General features: G+C 42.6%; 3 protein-coding genes across 3 annotated transcripts in view; 2 read left to right on the top strand and 1 right to left on the bottom strand.

The window, feature by feature from the left end:
- The window catches only part of mnat1 (MNAT1 component of CDK activating kinase), a 32,427-nt gene extending 29,047 nt beyond the window's left edge, over positions 1–3,380 (top strand). Inside the window, exon 8 of the mRNA XM_046062074.1 lies at positions 3,130–3,380. Within this exon, the coding sequence (XP_045918030.1) occupies positions 3,130–3,250 (121 nt within the window). The 3' untranslated portion in view covers positions 3,251–3,380. The remainder of the gene's footprint in view (positions 1–3,129) is intronic.
- A 4-nt stretch (positions 3,381–3,384) lies between these two features.
- trmt5 (tRNA methyltransferase 5) lies at positions 3,385–7,004 on the bottom strand. The gene is made up of 5 exons (XM_046062071.1): positions 6,872–7,004; positions 6,125–6,711; positions 5,131–5,255; positions 4,365–5,004; positions 3,385–3,666 (listed from the first exon to the last, which is right to left on the bottom strand). Exons 1-5 carry the CDS (start codon positions 6,910–6,912, stop codon positions 3,605–3,607), a joined length of 1,455 nt encoding a protein of 484 aa, XP_045918027.1. The 5' UTR covers positions 6,913–7,004; the 3' UTR covers positions 3,385–3,604.
- Positions 7,005–7,037: 33 nt separating this feature from the next.
- Positions 7,038–18,760, top strand: slc38a6 (solute carrier family 38 member 6). Its single transcript, XM_046062072.1, has 16 exons — positions 7,038–7,283; positions 9,064–9,194; positions 9,304–9,377; positions 10,070–10,122; positions 10,240–10,279; positions 12,280–12,358; positions 14,340–14,425; positions 14,509–14,567; positions 14,647–14,718; positions 15,168–15,224; positions 16,352–16,431; positions 16,561–16,661; positions 16,758–16,882; positions 17,220–17,364; positions 17,684–17,778; positions 17,872–18,760. The coding sequence occupies exons 1-16, from the start codon at positions 7,191–7,193 to the stop codon at positions 17,953–17,955; spliced, it is 1,374 nt and encodes a 457-aa protein (XP_045918028.1). The 5' UTR covers positions 7,038–7,190; the 3' UTR covers positions 17,956–18,760.
- The last annotated feature ends 916 nt before the right edge of the window (positions 18,761–19,676 follow it).

Raw genomic sequence — 19,676 nt, 5'->3', positions numbered from 1 at the left:
GCTCTGTGGTTTGTTTGTTGATTAAGTGTCTGCTTGCTGAAATAGTCGTTGTAGCATTACAGGCCTCTTTTCTTTTCTATGAAGCCCAGGCTTCCACAGCTCTTCTTAATCCAATTCCAGCCAACACATGGAGTCTAGACAAGAAGCCCAACGCAGCCTGCAGCTCTGTCTGATATCTGCAGTTTTCCCTCCAGAGTCCCAACCTCGCAGCTATTTCCCTGAAGAACCCAAAAAGCCCGCCGTACCAGCAACAGCATCGCCGATCCAAACACAAATAGGAGCCACACATTCTCAGCTGGAAATCGTGTAGAACCCGCCGGAACATTTCGGCACTTATCTTTTCACTTTGAATTAGAGATTGGGCTGTGCGGTGTTTTCCAGGCAGGCGGAGTGGGGAATACTTTCGGGGTCCTGACAGGAAAATCTCTGACCGTTATTAGCATTAGCGGGAGACATTGCCCAGGTATTTAGAGTTCCAGACCCAAGTGGAAAAATGCTGTTAGCTCTGAACAGTTTTGATCCAACTCCACGTGGCTTTTTTGAAAGAAAGGGGTAATAACAGATGGTATGAGTGGAGGCTGAAAAATAATGCAAGCACTTTATCTATTATGTTGTTGATAATCCAAAAAATGATTGGATTGATTTCACATGAATATTACAGTAATTCATGCCCATTGTTGTGGTGAAGGAAGAGAAAAAAATCTGGAAGAACATAAGACTCTTTTGAGTGTGTATACTAATGGAAAACCCCTGTCATATTCCCTTGTGGCAATTGCAGTGTCATACAGTGTCATTCAGTTGTCTTCATCACCTGCACTCGTCTTTTCCCCACTCCCCCCAAGCGACAAAATGGGCCAGTCCAAAGTGACCCATATTTACCCAATAATACGAGGCTTTGAAAAGACCCATATCGAGTTGCAGCTAATGCTCCAGTGGGGCCCAGAGAGTGAAAGATGTTACCGGCCGAAACGGCTTGGGTTTCAGGGCCCTGCGAACAAAAGGCAGTCCAGTCCTCAGAGAGAAAGGGAGAAAGAGTGGAGGGGGGGAGGCTTGGAGAGTGTGAGTGCACACGGTAGCGTGAGAGGGGCTCCAAGCGTCTGTTTCAAAGGGGTATAATGTGTGTGTTGTATCTTGTGGTAGGATAGAAGGGGGTGTTAAAGAAGCCTGCCTGTTTTCGTAAGCAAGGGTGCTTCACATTTTTTAATGCATTTCATGTTGTTGCACGTCTTCTGCATTTTCAGGCCACTCTTAATATTTCAGCATTGTCGAGTATGGTCATGTGAAAAGAATCCAGTTCATCTTTCAGCTTCACAAACATCCATTTGCCGGTCATGTGTACGTACATGTATGCGGCTGGCCTTTACAAGGAGATCGGATACAGCAGTTGAGTTAATGGAGCAGAACTGAACTAACCTCTGGTGTTAGGGGTGAGCAAAGGGCAGACAGGGTTGGTTTAAGAGAAGAGGGTTTGTGATGATGATACCCAAAGGTGATTTCACCTCATATCCTCCCTCCTCTTCCTACTTCCCACCCACCCCCACCCCCATCCACATATTCCACTCGCCCTCTTCCTTCATGTTCTCCTTTTGCTCTCTCTCTTTCTCTCTCTCCTCAGGGGCAGGCAGGTATAAAGTTACACAGAGCTCTCAGCTTTCTTGGAAGGAATGACCACATGAGTAGCTTGGGGATTAGATTAGCAGGAAGAGCAGACTTAGCTGGGCTGTAAATAGCCCACTTTTTTCACCATTAAAAAGGCTCAGTACAATATAATCAATAGATAGCACTCATCTGATGCAGGAAGCCATATGAGAAGACCTCCCTCAAGTGCTCTGAAGGACAGGCTACAGCAACTTGGGTCTAATGAAGTTATTATTAATCACTGGGCCCCCTGTTTTGAACTTGTGTGTTGTTTCTCTAGTGGGTGATGAGTGGTCTTTGTGTGCAAGACCTGATTGACATCTCTTGCTGCTCTTCTTCTCACTTTTACTATTTGTTGTAAAGACAAGCCAAGGTCATCTCACACGATATTCATGAATGTTTGACTTTATGCGTTTATGTGACATGTCATGCTAGCGAATATGTTTCAACTTTTATTTTCTGCGAAGGTTTTATTGCATTACGAACAAAGCATCTCGTAGAATCCTCAAACACCGAAGCAAAATACGATCTATTCAGCGTGTAGTCTCACCAACACCTTTTTTCTCCCTGTCCATCTCTCATTCGCGCACACACATACACCTCAACCCTGTCAGTCTCTCTGAGCCTCCCCACAGGTGTTAGGTTACTCTGTAAAGCAGCTTGAATGGGTACAGAAATCACAGAGAGCTGTCTGTGCTCTTGATTCCCGTTTCACTTTGAAGTTTCCCTCAGCTCACAGGAACAGGGGCCACAAAGCCAGACTCGTGTGAGGGCTTTAGCCCTCTCTGCCAGGACTATGGTTTCTGAAGGGTTGGGGGGTGCAGGGGGGAGACGGTATTGACAGGCAAGGCTACGCGTTGTCTCAGTTGCTGGAGGACTTTGCTTTTTTAGCTTTGTAGTCAGATACTACAAGAAAGCAGTCCAGAACAGGTGTGCAGGTTTCTCCACCAATTACCACTTTTTGACAGCACAAAACAGTGAAGGAAGGATTAGAGTAGGTAGGGACACAGGTAAACCCCGCCCAATATACACAACAACAATAAGGAGGGGGGCATCTTTCACTGTGGGGACAAGATGTGGAGAGTAAATTAACAGCTCGACTGTTTTTCTGTCTGTGCACGAATGTGAAAATAAACAGTGCCTTTTGGCTTTGCTTCAGAACCTGAAAAGGGGCTTTGGCAGGATACATCTGTAAGCACTTAAAAAATAAAAAACACCCATAATACTTTAATAGAGCCATGTTAGAGAGGCTTTTAGGCACAAGGTGTTCCAGTGTTAGTGTATGGGTACGTCTGTCTTCGCTGATCTCATCAAAGGGCCGTGGAGAGCCAGAAAAAATAACTTCAAGTGTGGATTTAATGAAGAATAAACTTACACTCAGGTTACACTCACAGGCACTACTTTTGTAACCAGCTCTCGGGCTGCCAGTCAGTCGCATTATTTACAAAATACCTCACTGCTGTTACTGACCACGTCTCTCTGTGTTCTCAGGTATCTCAACCACGTGCGGGCTCCCTTGCCTCAGGACACAGCTGGAGGATACTCCTCAGCTTTGGCATGTCACCGAGCCATTCAGGATGCTCTCAGTGGGCTGTTACCCCCGAAAGACTAAATAGCCACTGGTTAGAAATGTGAGCGAAAGGACTATAAAACTTACACTGCTGCCACCATGGTCATGATGTTTTTGTCTTTATATTTCGTGTAAATTTATTTTTTAAATAAATCACAAAGAACATTGAGAATCTGTCCATTGTTTTCTCGATTTATTTAAAAGTGAAACATAGGATGTATGATGCCAAGCTCTGAATAATATTAGTTCAAATACATTCTGATTTCTTATAACAAGATGCAACAACATCTGTAATAATAAAAAAAAAAAATCATCAGTAAAACTCAGTTGTTAAAAAAATAAAATAAATTCTCAATTGAAGTTTCCTTGCATTCCTTAGCCGGGTCAACATGATGATTATGTCGAATCTGTAGCTTCTTCACACTTCTGTCGCTTTGGCGCTGGTTCTGCTGAAGGCTCTGTGAATGAACAGTATCTGTTTAGAATTTAATAGTGTTTAATAGTGTTTAATAGTCTTTGGCCCATCTGGCAGTAAATTAAAACACTGACTGTGTGAATACTCTAAGTTAGGGCTGCGACAAAAGATCATTTTCAATATCTAATGAGACTAATCTGCTGATAATTGTAAATCATTACAGTAAAATGTCAAAACAGCATTCCCAGAGCTGAAGGTAAAATATTCAAATTACTTGTTTTCAATGACTAATGCAAGGATCTTCAATTTACCTTCATACAAGATGAAAAAAGCAGAAATTGCTCAAATTTGAGAGACTGGAAACAGAATTTTACTTGACAAATGACTCAAACAATAAATGCCTTTTTTGTGAAATTCTCTACTCTTTTACTCTAGTAAAATATAATACGCAAAAATTAGGGGGGCAAGAAAAAAAGAAAGAACTGAACAATGCATTTACTTGTAGGATTAACTTCATAAATGTTTATTGTTGCCAAAGGCAATGGTCAACTTTCTCAGTCCTCTAATACATAGAGAACAGGGATATGAAGATTTCTCTTTAATTCTGTTTCCAGAGCTTCCAACTGGCTCTGTGGCCTTTTACTTGAATTGACATTCATGTTAACATTTGTTTGTTTCTCCCCCCAAAGTCATTATGAATTTATTACAAAAATCCTCACTGTTTTATGAATTAATTCTCACCTGTCTGTTCGTGATCACTGCTGAAGAGGACCTCTTTAGGGATTGTGAATCTCACACACATCATATCTTTGTTGGGTGCTACATTACGCACAAACTGCACTGAACAGTGGCTCTTAAGAGGGAATCCAAGGCTGCGGGAAACCCTCTTCACCACATCCATGTCAGGGTTGTCATCTTTAGAGAAACTATAGCAGTGCACTGTGGGTAGGTTCTCATCACAGCAAGGCTCGTGGTGCAACAGGCCTCTGAATGCATCCAGGAACTCCAGTGCCAAGGCTGGCAGGTTCATCACTACATGAACGCTGGCCTTCCCACTCAGCAGCGCAGGCAGCTCCTGCTTCACAGGCCCCTGGATGAACGCTCTGCCGTCCAGGTTGAAGGTTCGGACTTTGCTCTCCACCTTGTTGAGTTTGCAGTTGTGCTGCAGCCATCGGTAGGACTCGGGGTTGAGATCGTTGGCCAACACGTTGGCACCGGAGCGGGCAGCTGGTACGGCGAAGGGTCCGACGCCAGCGAACACATCAAACACCGTGTCACCACGTTTGATGAGCTGCACCACACGCTGGTGCTCTGTGCTCAGCCGGGGATTCCAGTACACACGAGAAAAATCAAACTCGTATGTCACTCCGTTTTCTTTCACCTGCAGCACAGACGAAGAACAATCAAAGGTCTGACTTTACTTGAGTTATAAATATATAGATATATGCTTTGTAAATGTGTCTATAATTAACATGAAATAAATGAATACATTTGTGATTTAACCTACTTTGGCAACCATGTTCTCCTCTCCAGCTATCACCTCCATTTTGAAGTTGCGGTAAGTGGAGTCGATCATGTTTGTCTTATTGACCACACAGGTAACACCAGGGTTTTTGTCAATGATGACTTGACCTGCAATGGAAGCAACCACAAAGTTAGCAGTGAATATGACTTCTTAACTCTCTGACAAAGAAATCTTTAAACTGGTATCCTTTAAGTTAGGCACCAAACCTCATAATTTACATGTAATATGTGTTTATACAAAAATATAATTTATAATAAAACAAATTTGTAATACAGATGCAGCTCTCTATATGTCAGCTAGCTCATACAATTTATGTGTAATTGGACATCAAATGTTTTCTGAGAGAGCTGATAAAGTGTTTCAACCCAAAACCGAACTGGAGGCATCAGTAAAAAGTCAAAGTTTCGTCCTTTTAAGTCAGTTGATGTTATTTGCCTATGTAAGAAGGAAAAGAGCCTGCACACTGTAATACATTAATGCAACCAAGTCATTGTGCATTAAAGTTACAGAAGTGTGCAAACTCTCTTCAACGTTTCAGAAAAACTTTGAATGCAGTCACTTATTGCAGACACAGTCACAAACATAAGGCCCAAACTCATACAGACAGGTGAAAATGTAAAGGAAAAACGTAAATGAATTAGGAGAAACATAACAAATACAAATGCTACAAGGCGCGAGGTGCTCACTGAATGGCTTCATCAGTATGATGATGTGAATTATAAGCTTAATTCTTCACGGTCACCACATCTCAACCTTATTCTGGAGCAACATGTTAGACGGCGCTCTCCATCATCAAAACATCAAATGAGGGACTATTTTTTTAAAAGCCTGATGCTCATCCCTCCACTGAACTTCCAGAGACTTGTAGAATCTGACGATGAAAACTGAAGCCAACCTTGTGTTGGGGTTTCCTTTAATTTCCCATCAATCTATTACTTTATACTCAAATCCTTCTGTTGCAACGTCTGCCTCTCACCTATGAGGTGCTTGTATGGGAGCTGGTGGTCCCTCAGGTTCATGTGTGCGATGTGTCCCACCCGGCTGAACCCAGAGGTCACATCCTGACCCTGAGGGAGCACAGCCTCCAGCACTTCTTCGCTCTTCAGGTTGTGATAGGTGAGCCGCAGGTCGTAGTACTGCAGCTCCTCGGTGACACCAAATGACCTCAGAGCCTCAGCTTCAGCTTCACTGAAGGAGCTTGGCGAGGACACATTGTGGGGGTCCAACAGGACTAAACGAAAGTCACTACTCTCCTCTTTATCTTGTACCACTCTGGGCACCCCTGGGCGCTGGATGGTCGACTTTCTCAGGCTCTTCACTACTTTATTTAAGACCCCAGTAGGCACCCGTAGCGCTGGGACAGTGACGGTCTGTGTGAAAGCGTCTTTGTCCAGAGTGGTCATACCCCGGACCTCTGGTGGGGGTCGGTACAGTTTAGGCTCCATTGTGGGCTTCACAGCAAAGCCAGAGCACGCTGAGGCTGCAGAGCAGAGGCTCCGGTGCACAGCGGCAGGTTTTGGGCTTCTTTGAGTTTGCGTAGATACAAAGACTCTGGAGAGGAGCCTGAAATTACAAAATAAATCTGCTATTATAAAACAGAGGAGTAAAAAATGCACATCGTAACTGTGAACCGAGAGTTACATTTAACAAAACGGGGCGACTTAAGGCTAAATAATTAGTAATTATGTTGTTATTTTCAAAAAACTTATCCATCAGAGCTCACCTCAACATCCTCCGCTCACCGACATGCTCGAATCGCGTCATCGGCAGGCGACCACAGCCGACTGGTGATTGGTCAAACGAGCGGAAAGCCAATTCCTGATTTGGCAGCCTCCTTCTGACGTGTCAAATGCGACGGAAAAAGAAAGTCATGTGACGTGAGTGATCAACAACAACAGTCAGCAGCAACAGCTGATATGTTGATAACAGGAGAGTTTAAAAGGATTACAGAGAGGATGGTATCATAGCTGCAGCTGTAACGTTACGTCGTCTGTGGGAAGTTTGGCACCGAGCAGAGTTAGTTTGTGTTCTGAGTTTAGAAAATGAGCATAAATGATAATGGAAACACACATTTATATAGTGAATGCGCCGCCGGGGACACTGAAAGCAACGAAACTACGCCTTTATTAACAAATGTAAGTACTAAAACTGCACCTTGTACTTCACAGCTACAGTGCTTTGGCCTAAATATACATGTGCACTTCAGGAATAAACAGCAGTAGCCTTTAAAGTAGCTATAGTATCGGTAAATGAGATTGATTGACTTGTCTCAGTGTTATGACAGACATCACGTGCATGTTCTGAAAAACTTGGCATTTTCAGTTTCCTTTTTGCCTCTGTCAGCACTTACAGGGAAAGTCCACCCAAAAACCGAAAATACACTTCAATCGAGTGGTTATTTTCTGCTCAGGATATATCTGTATTTATATGTATTTCTTATGCATTCATACACTTACAGAGGAAGTCATCTGATTTTAGACATTCATTTGTTCTTCAAGATTACCACTCAGCCTATGAAAACAGTAATACAAGATGTTCTTTGGCTGTGGGAGGTTAAAGTTTACATACTAAATCCTTTCATTTTATCTGAATGTTTTACCTAAAAAAAAAAACAATCACATTTAAAGATGCTGAGTCTAAAGACCACCAGAACTAGCCTTAAAGCACACTGTGACATTTTTTTCTTTACTTCTACAATGTAAACTCCTCCTCAGGTTGTTGAAATGTCTCAATTCTCCGCAGCAATACCGATGACATAACACTGGTGTCCCCAGTGGTACCTACAGACCTATCAAGACTTGGCACGTTGTCTGTCTGTCTGATATAGAACAAAGGAGTAAATGGTTCAGATTTACAAATTAGGCTGTTTTTAAGTATAGAAAAAATTCCATTTTTGTGTGGATTTCCTCTTGAATATCCTGAACATGAAGTTCTGATGCAGATAAATGCAGATCCATGTAGTGCTCATCACTAGTAACAATAGTAACTTGACAAAATGGATGCCATCCTCCCCAACTATTTTAGATATATCAATCAGTGTCATTCATCTCCTTCATCTCGGCTCAGAAGACGTGGTCACAGCGGAACCAGCCATGCCCTTAATTTAATCACACTTTGTCATGACAAGTTACTTAATTAAACAAATCATGGTAAAACATGTCCCAAATGACGTTACAGTGAACATGTTATCAAGATAAAACCACCAGTCTGAAAGCAAGCACAAGACATAAAATAGAAACCAGGTCAGATGAGCAGTGATTTGTCTGTATTTAATGGTAGGCTTGTTATTTCACTCAGCACCCTGCTGGACTGGCGTGCTGGGATATGCTTTGCCCTATTGTGACCCGGAACATGAATAAGCTGGTGATAAATTGTTATTTTGCCTGTGCATATTCATTTCAAAAGTTGCTTTAACAGGATTTTCAAATCAGTTTAATTGCTGCATTATAATTTTACACTGCAGCCAGTCTATGTTCCTGTCTGGTGTCCTAGTTTAGTTCTTGTCTTTCAGTACTGTAACTCGTGGTGATTCAGATTCAGCGGCCCGCAGGTCAATCCAAGCTTGTTGTGACACTGACACCAGAGTTGCCACTCGTTCTCTCCAGGATATCCCCTATTAGAGGGGTCAAGCAGTTTGGGCAGCTCCCCTTATCCTAAGCTCAGGCAGCTGTCCCACAGCCAGCAGCTCAAATCCCACCCCATCCATTCCCATTCCCTGATCCTACATGCCACTGCAGTGCTGTTTCATGACATCCATCATCAGGGCCAGCCAGTTGTTCTTAGTACTGTCAGGAGCAATTCTCTTAAAGCTCCTAGAAAAATAAACAGATTTCTACTGCTCCTTTTTTTGTTTTCACACCCATTGTTTACACCTTTTAATCTTTTTTCTAAATGTTATCTCTGCTGTGTGTACAGGGATTGGCTCAGACCAGAGCCAAAGGAGCCTCCATGGCCTCCTCTGTGTTTAACCTGATGAATGCAATCATGGGCAGCGGTATTCTGGGTCTAGCTTATGCTATGGCTAGCACTGGAATAGTTGGTTTTTGGTAAGAGTGCTCTACCACAGTGGTGTTTAAACATCTGACAGCTTTTAAAAGTAAATCAAACAGAAATATGTGTGCACACATTTCTGCTGTATGTACCTTTCCTCTTCAGTATCCTGTTGGTAGTAGTGTCCAGCCTGGCAGCGTACTCTATACATCTCCTTCTGAAGCTATGTGACCAAACAGGTGAGAGACTAACAATGGATACACAGTCTAACTTTAGATAAGCACATTCCCGTGCATTTATCCAGGTTCTCTTTACCCACTCCCTGGACTTTTCCCCCTTACTTCACTCATGATTAGACTGAATTGTCCACGGAAGCTAGGTGATTTGCTGTCTACAACAGTGCTATTGTGTCTTTTGTCTTATTTACTTAATAGTTGTTTGAATCAGGTGATGATGAGGTTTTAATCATCTTTTAAAGGGTCAATCTAGCAAAGAGATGAGATAAAAAGAGATAACAGTGGGTTCTCCGTTATAAATTACCACCCAAATACTTTAGATAAGTACTGTTTTGTGGGGGTAGGGGCACCCCATTCTGATTTTTGATCATCTTTGAAAGGGTACTCCACAGATTTTACGCATTAAAAGTGTGTCTTCAGGTCTTGGGGAGAACCACTGAGTATGTGTATAATGCTTTTTGTGGCTCCAGAGAGAACTGCACTAAGTCTGATGAAGTTAGTGTGGCATTGTGGGAAATGTAGGCACCAAAAGTTAATCTCGTCTCTCGTTCTTCTGCATCAAATTTTGATCCTTTTTTGTTTTAAACTGCTCATTGTGAGTCCCACAATGTTATAAGAGCACAATGCTAAATCAGTGGAGCACTCTTCGCAAGTAGTTGAATGTGTCTGATTGTTCTTTGATTTGACTCTCACAGGCATCAATTCGTATGAAGAGCTTGGAGAGAGAGCCTTGCAAAAACCAGGAAAGGTAAGTGTTGTCTTTTGGATTAGTGTGAGGTTGTCAAAAAAGGAATTCACTCACTTATGTTTTCAACACGACAAGGAGACATATTGACACTAACCGTCTTGTCAAAATTCTTTTTAGGTTCTGGTTGGAATTGCTATTATTATCCAAAACATTGGCGGTAAGTCAGCTCCCGTGTCAATGTACAGTTACATACATTATTTTCGACACATAAAAGGTTTTTGTAGTTTTTTTAGAAGCAGAATGTTGAAGAGGGTGCAGAATGCTGCAGGGTCAGACTATGGCCAGTTTCATTTTGGAGGCAGACAGTGCCTCCTACTGGTGGTCAGACACCTCTGTGCTCAGGTTTACTCCCTCCTTCCTGTAAAGGCTATTATCCTGATTCCCTGATAACCTTTGACCCTGTAGCTGCTGTCCTCTTGGCCCCCCTCCCCTGAGCCTGAAACCTGACTTCTCGTCTAATTGATCACTGATGGTAAACCCACCCAGTGTTGAGTAACCGAATGGGACCCCTCCCTTTATTTCCCCCCCACTTCTCTCTCTCTCCTACCATCTCCATCCGTCCCTCACCCACAAACTGAGCTCCGCAGACAGAGGAGAGCTGAGGTGATAGCTCTTCTACAGTCATTAGTGGCACGCCTGAGTGGATTATTGCCGTGCCCTCTGGTATGTTTGTGGTTTTCCCAGCATGGGGCAGTATGTGTGAGAGTGTGAGAGCCAGCACTCCAGCATGCATCTGTCTACACCCCGGGCCCCTTTTATAAGAGTGCAATTAGCCTCACTCTGGGTAAACATTCATCTGCACTGCCAAAGCCTGATGGGCCAATTGACCTTAATTACTGACCAGCCCAGGGCTCTCACAGCCTGCCTCTCCCCTTGGTCTTAATGAAATGAAAGTGGCTCTGTCTTATGTTGAACACACTCTCCCACTGTTTGCTGACCACACACAGAAGGTTTACATCAAATTTCCAATGAATTTTTATGTGCATGCTTATTATTAGAATATGTTTTCCTACCACTTGGCCAATAACAATCCTTTTTCTTCACTCAAGGGCCTTTTTTTGTTTAGAGATGTAAGTATTATCCCACTAGGAATTTCCCATTAAAGTGTTGTTGTGCTTACAGTAACCCAACTGCATGAAACTAAACCATTGCATCAAGCCTGCTGTGTGATCCCTGTCAGTGTGTCAGTGTGGGGTTTGTGTGGTTTTAAAGATTTTTTGTTTTTATGGTTTGTTTTACATTTTTGGATAAACTTTTGTAGGGAAATGTTTTTTGGCTAAAACACTAAAGCAACTGCTGCCTCAGAATAACCTCTTATTGACAGATTTTAGTGCTTATAGATGGTAGTAGTTATTCACAGACTGAGTGTCTGTGTGGGCTGGAGGGTTATTGGAGGATTTCTCTTTTATAAACAAAGACAGGATCTGAGGGATTATGGTCTAGGCTTATTTAACGGCGAGTGCAAGACCTGCCCTGGGGCAGTAAGGTCCCAGCTAACTCTGGCTCTGCCCAGCTTCACAAATTTAAATCACTTAACATTCTCTCCCTTCATGACTGACCACACACTGCATCTGATTCAACTAGAAAACGTCCTCTGCACCTGGTGCAAACTCCCTCTCCTCTCTCCCATATTCCTCCTGGTGTTTTTGGGGCTGGTATGACCCTCGGGAAGTGACCCCAATCCCCCTCTCTGATTGGCTGTCCGTGGAAGGATGTTGGAATCTGTTGGAGGCTGATAATATCCTGTTTCCTAGTGAGGTGGAGCAGGGGGAGAAATACCTGGATTAGCATCAGAGATCATTATTGTTAGTATTCCTCCCCTTCTTCATCCCGGCTGCTGCCCCCGGTTTCCATCAGTTGGAGGATCTGCATAATGTCTGCTCCTCTGCACCGAGGGCTTTGCTGGTGATCCCCTTGAGCCGCCTGCCCCACCCACCCGCATTACCTCAGAGCCGTGGTACCCTCCTCCACTCTGCCTTCCATTTCCTTGCACTGGAAAACACACACCACGCTCACACAGTAATTTAGGATTGCTTGTGGCAACATACTGTGTGCTTTATGATTTAGTAGTTTCGTATGATTGTGTGCTTGTTTTTTGCTTATTTTATTTAGAAAACAGACATTTTCTAAACCTTTCTTTCCCCATCTTCTCCTCAGCCATGTCATCCTATTTGTTCATCTTGAAGTCGGAGCTTCCTGCAGCCATCAACAGCCTCTTGAGTTCAGCCAGCACAGGGTGGGTAGAAACAGCACTGTGAGCTCCCCCCTTTGCCAGTAAGGAAATTTTGGGTCAAAATCTGTCACAGCTGCGGGTATAACCGAGCCATTCTTTTAGATTAGCTGCACTAAGATAACGAATGAGTCATTCCTGTTCCCATGATGTTGTTGATTATACCTTTGGCCTTCAAATAAGTAAAATTTGACACTTCTGCACCACAAAGCTACACAAACTGGAATTAGGCAGGCAATGAGAAACATATGAATAATGCAGAGGAAGAACATCTCTCACCAAACCACAGTACACTAATACTTCGTCTATGAGCGATTGGAGGGGAACTTGTGCTCTGTGCTGTATAGCCTGAAGCATGCCCAGAGGAAATGTATTTACGACAGAGAGCCATCCATCACCAATCATCAGCAGCCTATGTCTTTCATTGGCCTACGTGGACGAGCCTGCAGCTCCTCGACCTCGCAGAGAAGTCCCAGGCCAAACAATGTAACTTCTATCACTTTATTATTGGCCACACTGGTTAAAGCAAGAGTTGTAGCTGCTCCCAACCCAATCCGTCAACATCTGAATCTTCCACACACAGCTGCTTTGGATTAGTGCTCTCCTTTCACCCCCAAATCTCTCGCACATGTTCCCCTGAATCAGACTGATACAAGGGGATATCAGTTTTGCCATTCTAATTACAGATCGCTGCTGAGGGAAACAAAACATTTCTGTTAATGAGTGGCTTTGGGATGTTAACAGACACATACTCAAGTCCATCAAAGCCTAAAGAAACGAGTTGCTTGATATTAAAGCGGTTTTCTTTTTTTCTGGCTCATTTATCATAACACAGCGGAGCAAAAAAAGAGTGCAGTTGTGCTAAATCTTTTTGTCTGTGTCTGTGCTGATGGAGTGTATGTCCTGTTTAAGTTCCTCTCGTCGTGTCTCTGCTCAGTAACAAGGCCAAAGACATGGACAGCTGTGGATATGGGTTTGTGCTGCATTGGCCAGATTTACGCTGATCTCCAACACTATGTGGAAATTGACTCGTTGGCAGTCAAACTCCAACCTTTACTGAGAGCTATCCTGCATCTTGTTATAGCATGAAATGTTCCACATTTCATGGTTCATCTAGGTATCCTGTGCCTTTACAGTAACCCTCCAGGCGGATTCTAGTGGTGGTGGAGATTTTTTTTTTACTTCCCCACGTCTGTAAAAGCAGAGGAGAGGGGTTTAGCTAAGCTGCGGTCGGGTGCTTCAGCTAAACTTAGGTTAGAGTAGAAGTGATTGGGCAAGAGAGAGTCGGGGTCAGAGCAGCGGCCTCCTCGACATCCATTTAAAGGGCAGAAACGGTGTAGACGCAGAGACAAATCCATCAGCGCCTACAGTAACGCCACAGCTGTGAAACTGCCAAACAGGGGTCAGTGGGTGTTGATGTGGTCAGAGCAGGTGCTGCTGACTGTGGGAGCCCCATAAAGAGTGGTGGAGCCAGTCCCTCATGACCCCACGCTGCGGTCCAACATACAGCAGCGCCAGGCAGCACCCTTCCCACCCGACCCCGACCCCAGCGGAGCCAGCATGCCTTCCACATGTGTCACCTTGAGCACCCCACCCCCACCCCCACCGCTTCCCCTCTAGCTCCTCAATCCAGAATAAACCGCCAAGGCTATCCCTCAGCAAAGGAAAATATTATTCCCGCTCTCCAAAAGCCCAGCAAGTGAAATACGGTCTCAAATGACGGAGCGACACAACGTTTGCATGTGAATTACATAATTGTTATGGTTTGCAAGAGCTAAAGCCCTTAATTCGTACCACATGAAGAATCTGTCACTCTGTATTTGAGGAAGAAATGGAGACAAATTTCCAGAGATGGTCCATTTTAAGGCACTGAGGAGAATTAATCTCAGCTATCCATGACATCTATTGCAGGACCTGGGAGGTGATGGTGGGGAAATGTGGCTTAATTCAGCTTTGGCCTTTAATAATTCATCTGCTTGTCTTCCAGAAATACCTGGTATGAAGATGGCCGTCTGCTACTGGTCCTAGTCACACTTTGTGTTATTCTACCTCTGTCAATATTGCCTAAAATTGGTAAGTGTATATAACATTTGGATTTGCTGCCCTAACTGGTTTGCTTTGTAGTTTCTCACCAGATTGGTCTCTAACTGTTACAGGCTTCCTGGGATACACAAGTAGTCTTGCGTTTTTCTTCATGCTGTACTTTGCAGTTGTGGTGAGTTTTAAAATACCCCCTTCAAAATATGTTTGTTCAACATTTCTATTGTTGACATGTTGCATTGTTCCTCCTCCAGGTTATGGTCAAGAAATGGTCCATCCCCTGCCCGCTGCCTCACAATGTGACTACACTTTCAGGTGCCTTCCAGGTAATGAAAATTTTCCTCCTACGCTTGTCCGAGTGCAAAGACACATACATAAGATCTTGTGAGTCTAGTGTAGGTAGTCTGGACCAGACAGTCACTGCTGCAGGATTATGATAAAAACTCGGGAGACTGAGTTTACATTGATTGTGCACTCTGGATGATGAGGACCTCAGAAGGCTATAGAGAGCTGTATATGGAGAATGGTGCCAGTCCTGAGGGGAAGGAAGTTCCGGTGACCTTGCAACAGCCTGGAAATAACCTCTGGCCTTTTGGGATTATACAGACCATAGCATCGCTTCAGACCTGGCATGCTTTACTGGCATGGTTGTTGTCCTTTGAGCTCAAGCAAAAAGATGGAATCCAGCTTTATGTTTCTCCCATTTGCAGCAGCACTGCGGACGTCATCCCCTCTCAGAAATAACACGCTCCCTCTTCTTTCCCTGTTTCTCCAGATTTCAAATTCCTCTGACTCAGAATGTACGCCCAAACTCTTTATCATCTCCTGTAAGGTAGGTGCATGAAACCAGCCTTTTTTCTCTATGCTTCACATGCAGGACCTGTGAGGTGGCAATTATGAAGTTGCTTTATGTAGGCCTGCTGCAGTTTTGTTTTGTTTTTTTTTTGTTTTTTTTTTAATATCCAAAAACTTTTAGATATTTAAATTTTACTTGGGCGCCAACCAGGGTTAACCTGACAAGTCGTTGCATCACAGATACCCGCCCACAAAGGATATATGTAATATGGCAGTATACCCTCAAAAGTAAATATGACACGTTTTAGGGAAAATCTCAATAAAATCCCACACACAGAAATTTTTGGTTTCTGTTAAGAAAATATATTCTAAGGAACATTTCAACAAAAGCAGGGCATTGTTTAACAAACAATAAATCAAACAGTCAACAAAACAGTCAAAAATAAACAAAATACTCTGTCCCCTGAGGATAGTTATACTTTGTTAGTTCAGCTCTTTTCACAATCCAGGAGGGGGAAAAAAACATCCAGCAAGATCTCACTCCAGCATCAAAAGTTAATCAAAGTAATGCAGTTCAAACCAAAATTGTTCTACTTGTCCACCTCTAAATGTTTACAAGAAATAGTACTTATGGTGCGGGTAACACGTGAACAAAGCGTCAGTCAGGGCAGCTCCCGACCAGAAACGGGTCCGTGGTGTGTTATCCTCCTTGGTGATCTCCACATCTTTGGCCCGTTTGTACCAACGCTTTAGTGATAAGTCACACTCTTTATCGATGAAGATTTGGTTGTATATTTGCAAGGAACTCGGCTGCTTTGCGCAGCTGCCGCTCACATTTATGCTGTGCGGTGTAATGTGTGTGTGGCATGCAGAATTAAAAAAGGTATATGTTTGGTTGTTTAAACCATCATGACCATGTTTTGCAGAAGATCCCAAAAAGTCACACTTAAACAGTATTTAATAATACTGTATATGTATTTCCATACGGACTTAACTTACTAAGGAAAGTTCACGCCTGAAAATTGCATCATCACACTCTGCAGCCCAGATGGTAATTGCTACTACTACACAAACCATACCTTGACCCACCTGCCCCCTCACTGCTGTGTAACAAAGCTTATAATTTGTTAATGACGGCTGCACTCTGACTGATGTGTGTTGCAGAGTGCCTATGCCATCCCCACCATGGCCTTCTCTTTTCTGTGCCACACGGTTGTCCTGCCAGTCTACGCTGAACTTGACCGGTGAGCACTGCAGCCGCTCAGCCTTTCCTTTTGCCAAAACTGTTTGATTTTCTGTTTAAAGTAATTTAATCCATTGTTCTCAAGCTATGTAAACATGACGCTTAAATAATGTGTCCTTTTGTCTTCCAGACCTACTAAGAGCAAGATGCAGATCGTTACAAATGTCAGTATCAGCCTCAGCTTCCTGGTTTACCTCATTGTTGCGGTGTTTGGCTACCTCACCTTCTACGGTAAGCTTGCAATGACACACTGTTTACTGTAGCTACTTTTCCCTGTCCTATCTGTTGGCATTTTACCCTTACTGTATTCTTGTCTTCTGGTCATAGCACATGTGTCCTCTGAGCTGTTGCATGGCTACGATGTGTATATGCCTCGGGACGTCATGGTGATGACTGTTCGATTGATCATCCTGCTCTCTGTGTTGTTGACTGTACCTCTTGTTCACTTCCCTGTGAGTACATGGACTCCTGAATATCCATATAACAATAACTCATTTTTGATTCTTTACTCAGTTCTATGAAGTGACAAAAACAAGAGCTGGTTGAAGTTCTTGGACTCACACAACTGCATTTAATGATTATTTTAATAGAGTTCTTGTTTTGCGCTTAAAAACTAAATAAAATCGTGACTTCACCTTTCACTACTGCCAACACGTTCTTCCTTTCGGTCCAAACACTACTCCAGTTTCCTTCTTTCATTTTTCAGACATTTGATCTGAATCATGAACACAGTACATTCTCGGTGAATGTGTTTAGGTAGAATGAGCTTTGTTTGTTTGTGTGCTCCAGGCCCGTAAGGCTGCGATCTTGCTGATGTGTGGAACACAGCCCTTCTCCTGGCTGATCCACACCACTACAACTCTAATCATCCTGGGTGTGGTGCTGCTGATGGCCATCTTTATTCCTGATATAAGTAATGTGTTTGGAATCGTGGGTATGTGATCTATTTAAAATTTGGAGAAATATGATATTATGGTCTTTATAAATGACATAATTATATATATTTTTGTTTCACGGACACCGTACGGTCACTTAACTGTGACCTTTTTAAATATTCTGTTTTCAACTAGAGCAGACATTAAAAGCAGCCAAGACGTCAGTATTCCACACTTATTGATTGTGGTGGCTAAAATCACAATATCTGCTTATACATAATTAATGGTGCAGTCCTGCTCAAACAGTTTACGAAGCTGCTGTTATCAGACCTACATTATGTCTGTGCATTTCAAGTGGCTTTTGTCTTTCTTTCCCAGGATCGACAACATCCAGCTGCCTGTTGTTTGTTTTTCCCGGCATTTTCTACCTCAAGATCAGCAGCCAACCTTTCCGATCTTTTGACTCCGTTGGGGTAACTACACACTGTCCAAAAAAAAATTGTGTATATATATATATGACCTTATAGGTAATAATGCTGTGTTGTTTATGCTCTTTGTGTCTCTAGGCTACCCTTCTGATGGTCTTTGGATTGATTATGGGACTCCTCAGCTTCTCTATCATTGTCATCACATGGGCACAGAGCTCATAACCCCATCTGCCCCCCCTTCCCAGAATTAGGAACAAGAGCAAAGAAAGGGAAAAGCGTGCCAAAGAAACTGAATACGTGAGGAAACAGAGATGCCAATCTGCATCACCTCAGGCAGAGTATTTATGGTAAAGTTGTTCTCAACACTAGGTTAGTGGGTTTTTTTTTTTTTTTTTTTTTTTTGGTGCTTTCTAACGCACAAACATAGACCAAACTCAAACTGCACCCTGACTTTTAGACTATACCCAATTCATGGCAATCATTGTTCTTTTAATCTGCCTGGAACAAAAGATTGGCGAGGTTTACTTCGTCAGATTAATTTTTATATTTTTTTTTTTCATTTTTCTGACAGCATTTGTATCGTTCTTTTTGGATGATCGTGAACCTAATGTAAACCAATCTTTTGGTATTTGAAAATGCTGTTGACCACATCTGAACTTAAAAAGTGTCAGGTTTACCACTTTCTCAAAAAAAAAATTATGACACATTGTTGTTTGTATCATTTAATCCATGATTTGCCACATACAATCTACATAATGTATATACAGTATTACCACATACAGTCCAAACTTCAGCGTTACTGCTGCTGCTTGTTTTCTTTCGCTGTAATGAATGTGACAAAAACTGAGCAGTTGTCACAGTTTTTTGAACTGATCAGTTTTTGTTTGGGCCAATTAATTACAATGTTACTCCATGTCTTTATAATGTAAACATAATACAATGTTATTCTTTAAATGACTGCCATTAAGTAAAAGGGAAATTGTATTGTACTGACATGTCACTTTGCTCATTAAACCACTAAAATGTCTTTATCGGTGTTGTGGAAAGCTCAGATCAGTCTGACGTCACATTCATGGCTGTGTGTTTTGATTATCAGGCACAGTATTGACATTGAGACCTGCTCCTCAGTGTTGTGCTGTAGGTTCAGTTTGTAGCTAATGAAAGCCACATGCTTGGTATGTTTCTAATTATGATGCTGTTTAGATTGTCTTCATGCTGCCTCTGGAACCTACAGCCACCCGACTGCTGCTTTTAATCTAAGGAATTATGCAGACTGGCCCAATTGTCCCTACAGAAAATAGTGGCTGCCCGCTCTTCACGCCCCCTCAAGTGAGGTTCCTCAGTGCAGGAAATATCCCTGACCTCCATCCTCCACTCTGAAGGGCACTCCCTATATTTGGTAGTCAGTGGTGGAGGAAATACTCTAATCCTTTACTTAAGTAAAAGTACAGATACAACAATGCAATAAATACTTAATTACAAGTCCTGCATTCAAACTCCTACTTAATCAAATGTACACAAGTATTATCAGCAAAATATCAAAAGTAAAAGTACTCGTTCTGCAGAAGGATGGCCCTGTGAATGCTGTATTTATGATATACAATAATATTAGATCATAAATACTAATCCGTCAGTGTCTAAGTAGCAGACTAGTGGTTTATTCTAACAACTTTATACAGCCTACAATTAGGTAGTGGTTCCCAACCTGGGGGTTGGGCCTCCTCTATAGGGCAAGCATATAAATCTGAAGGGTCATGAGATGATTAATGGGGTAGTAACAGACATCTGAAACAAGACAAACGAAAAACACTTCCTACTAAGACAAACGAAAAACACTCCCTGGTTTAATTTTTAAGCTTATCATACAGTATATGTTGTAATGTAAAATTGACATATTCCCTTTTGAAGTGTAGTGCAGTAGAAGTATTAAATAGGGTAAAAGG

Source organism: Micropterus dolomieu, linkage group LG11 (genome assembly GCF_021292245.1).
Source record: "Micropterus dolomieu isolate WLL.071019.BEF.003 ecotype Adirondacks linkage group LG11, ASM2129224v1, whole genome shotgun sequence".
NCBI lineage: Eukaryota > Metazoa > Chordata > Actinopteri > Centrarchiformes > Centrarchidae > Micropterus > Micropterus dolomieu.
Note: the sequence above shows the minus strand (reverse complement) of the source record. Positions and strands in the feature narration are given on the sequence as shown.

Bases quoted from the DNA above. Each gene is read 5' to 3' on its own strand.
- trmt5 (XM_046062071.1), bottom strand. From the start codon at position 6,912: ATGACGCGATTCGAGCATGTCGGTGAGCGGAGGATGTTGAG. The intron at 5,256-6,124 runs GTGAGAGGCAGA...CTTCCATTGCAG, and splicing joins CCCATACAAGCACCTCATAG to GTCAAGTCATCATTGACAAA. The intron at 5,005-5,130 runs GTAGGTTAAATC...TCTGTGCTGCAG, and splicing joins AGGAGAACATGGTTGCCAAA to GTGAAAGAAAACGGAGTGAC.
- slc38a6 (XM_046062072.1), top strand. From the start codon at position 7,191: ATGAGCATAAATGATAATGGAAACACACATTTATATAGTGAATGCGCC. The intron at 12,359-14,339 runs GTGGGTAGAAAC...CTTGTCTTCCAG, and splicing joins TTGAGTTCAGCCAGCACAGG to AAATACCTGGTATGAAGATG. The intron at 16,662-16,757 runs GTAAGCTTGCAA...TTCTGGTCATAG, and splicing joins TGGCTACCTCACCTTCTACG to CACATGTGTCCTCTGAGCTG.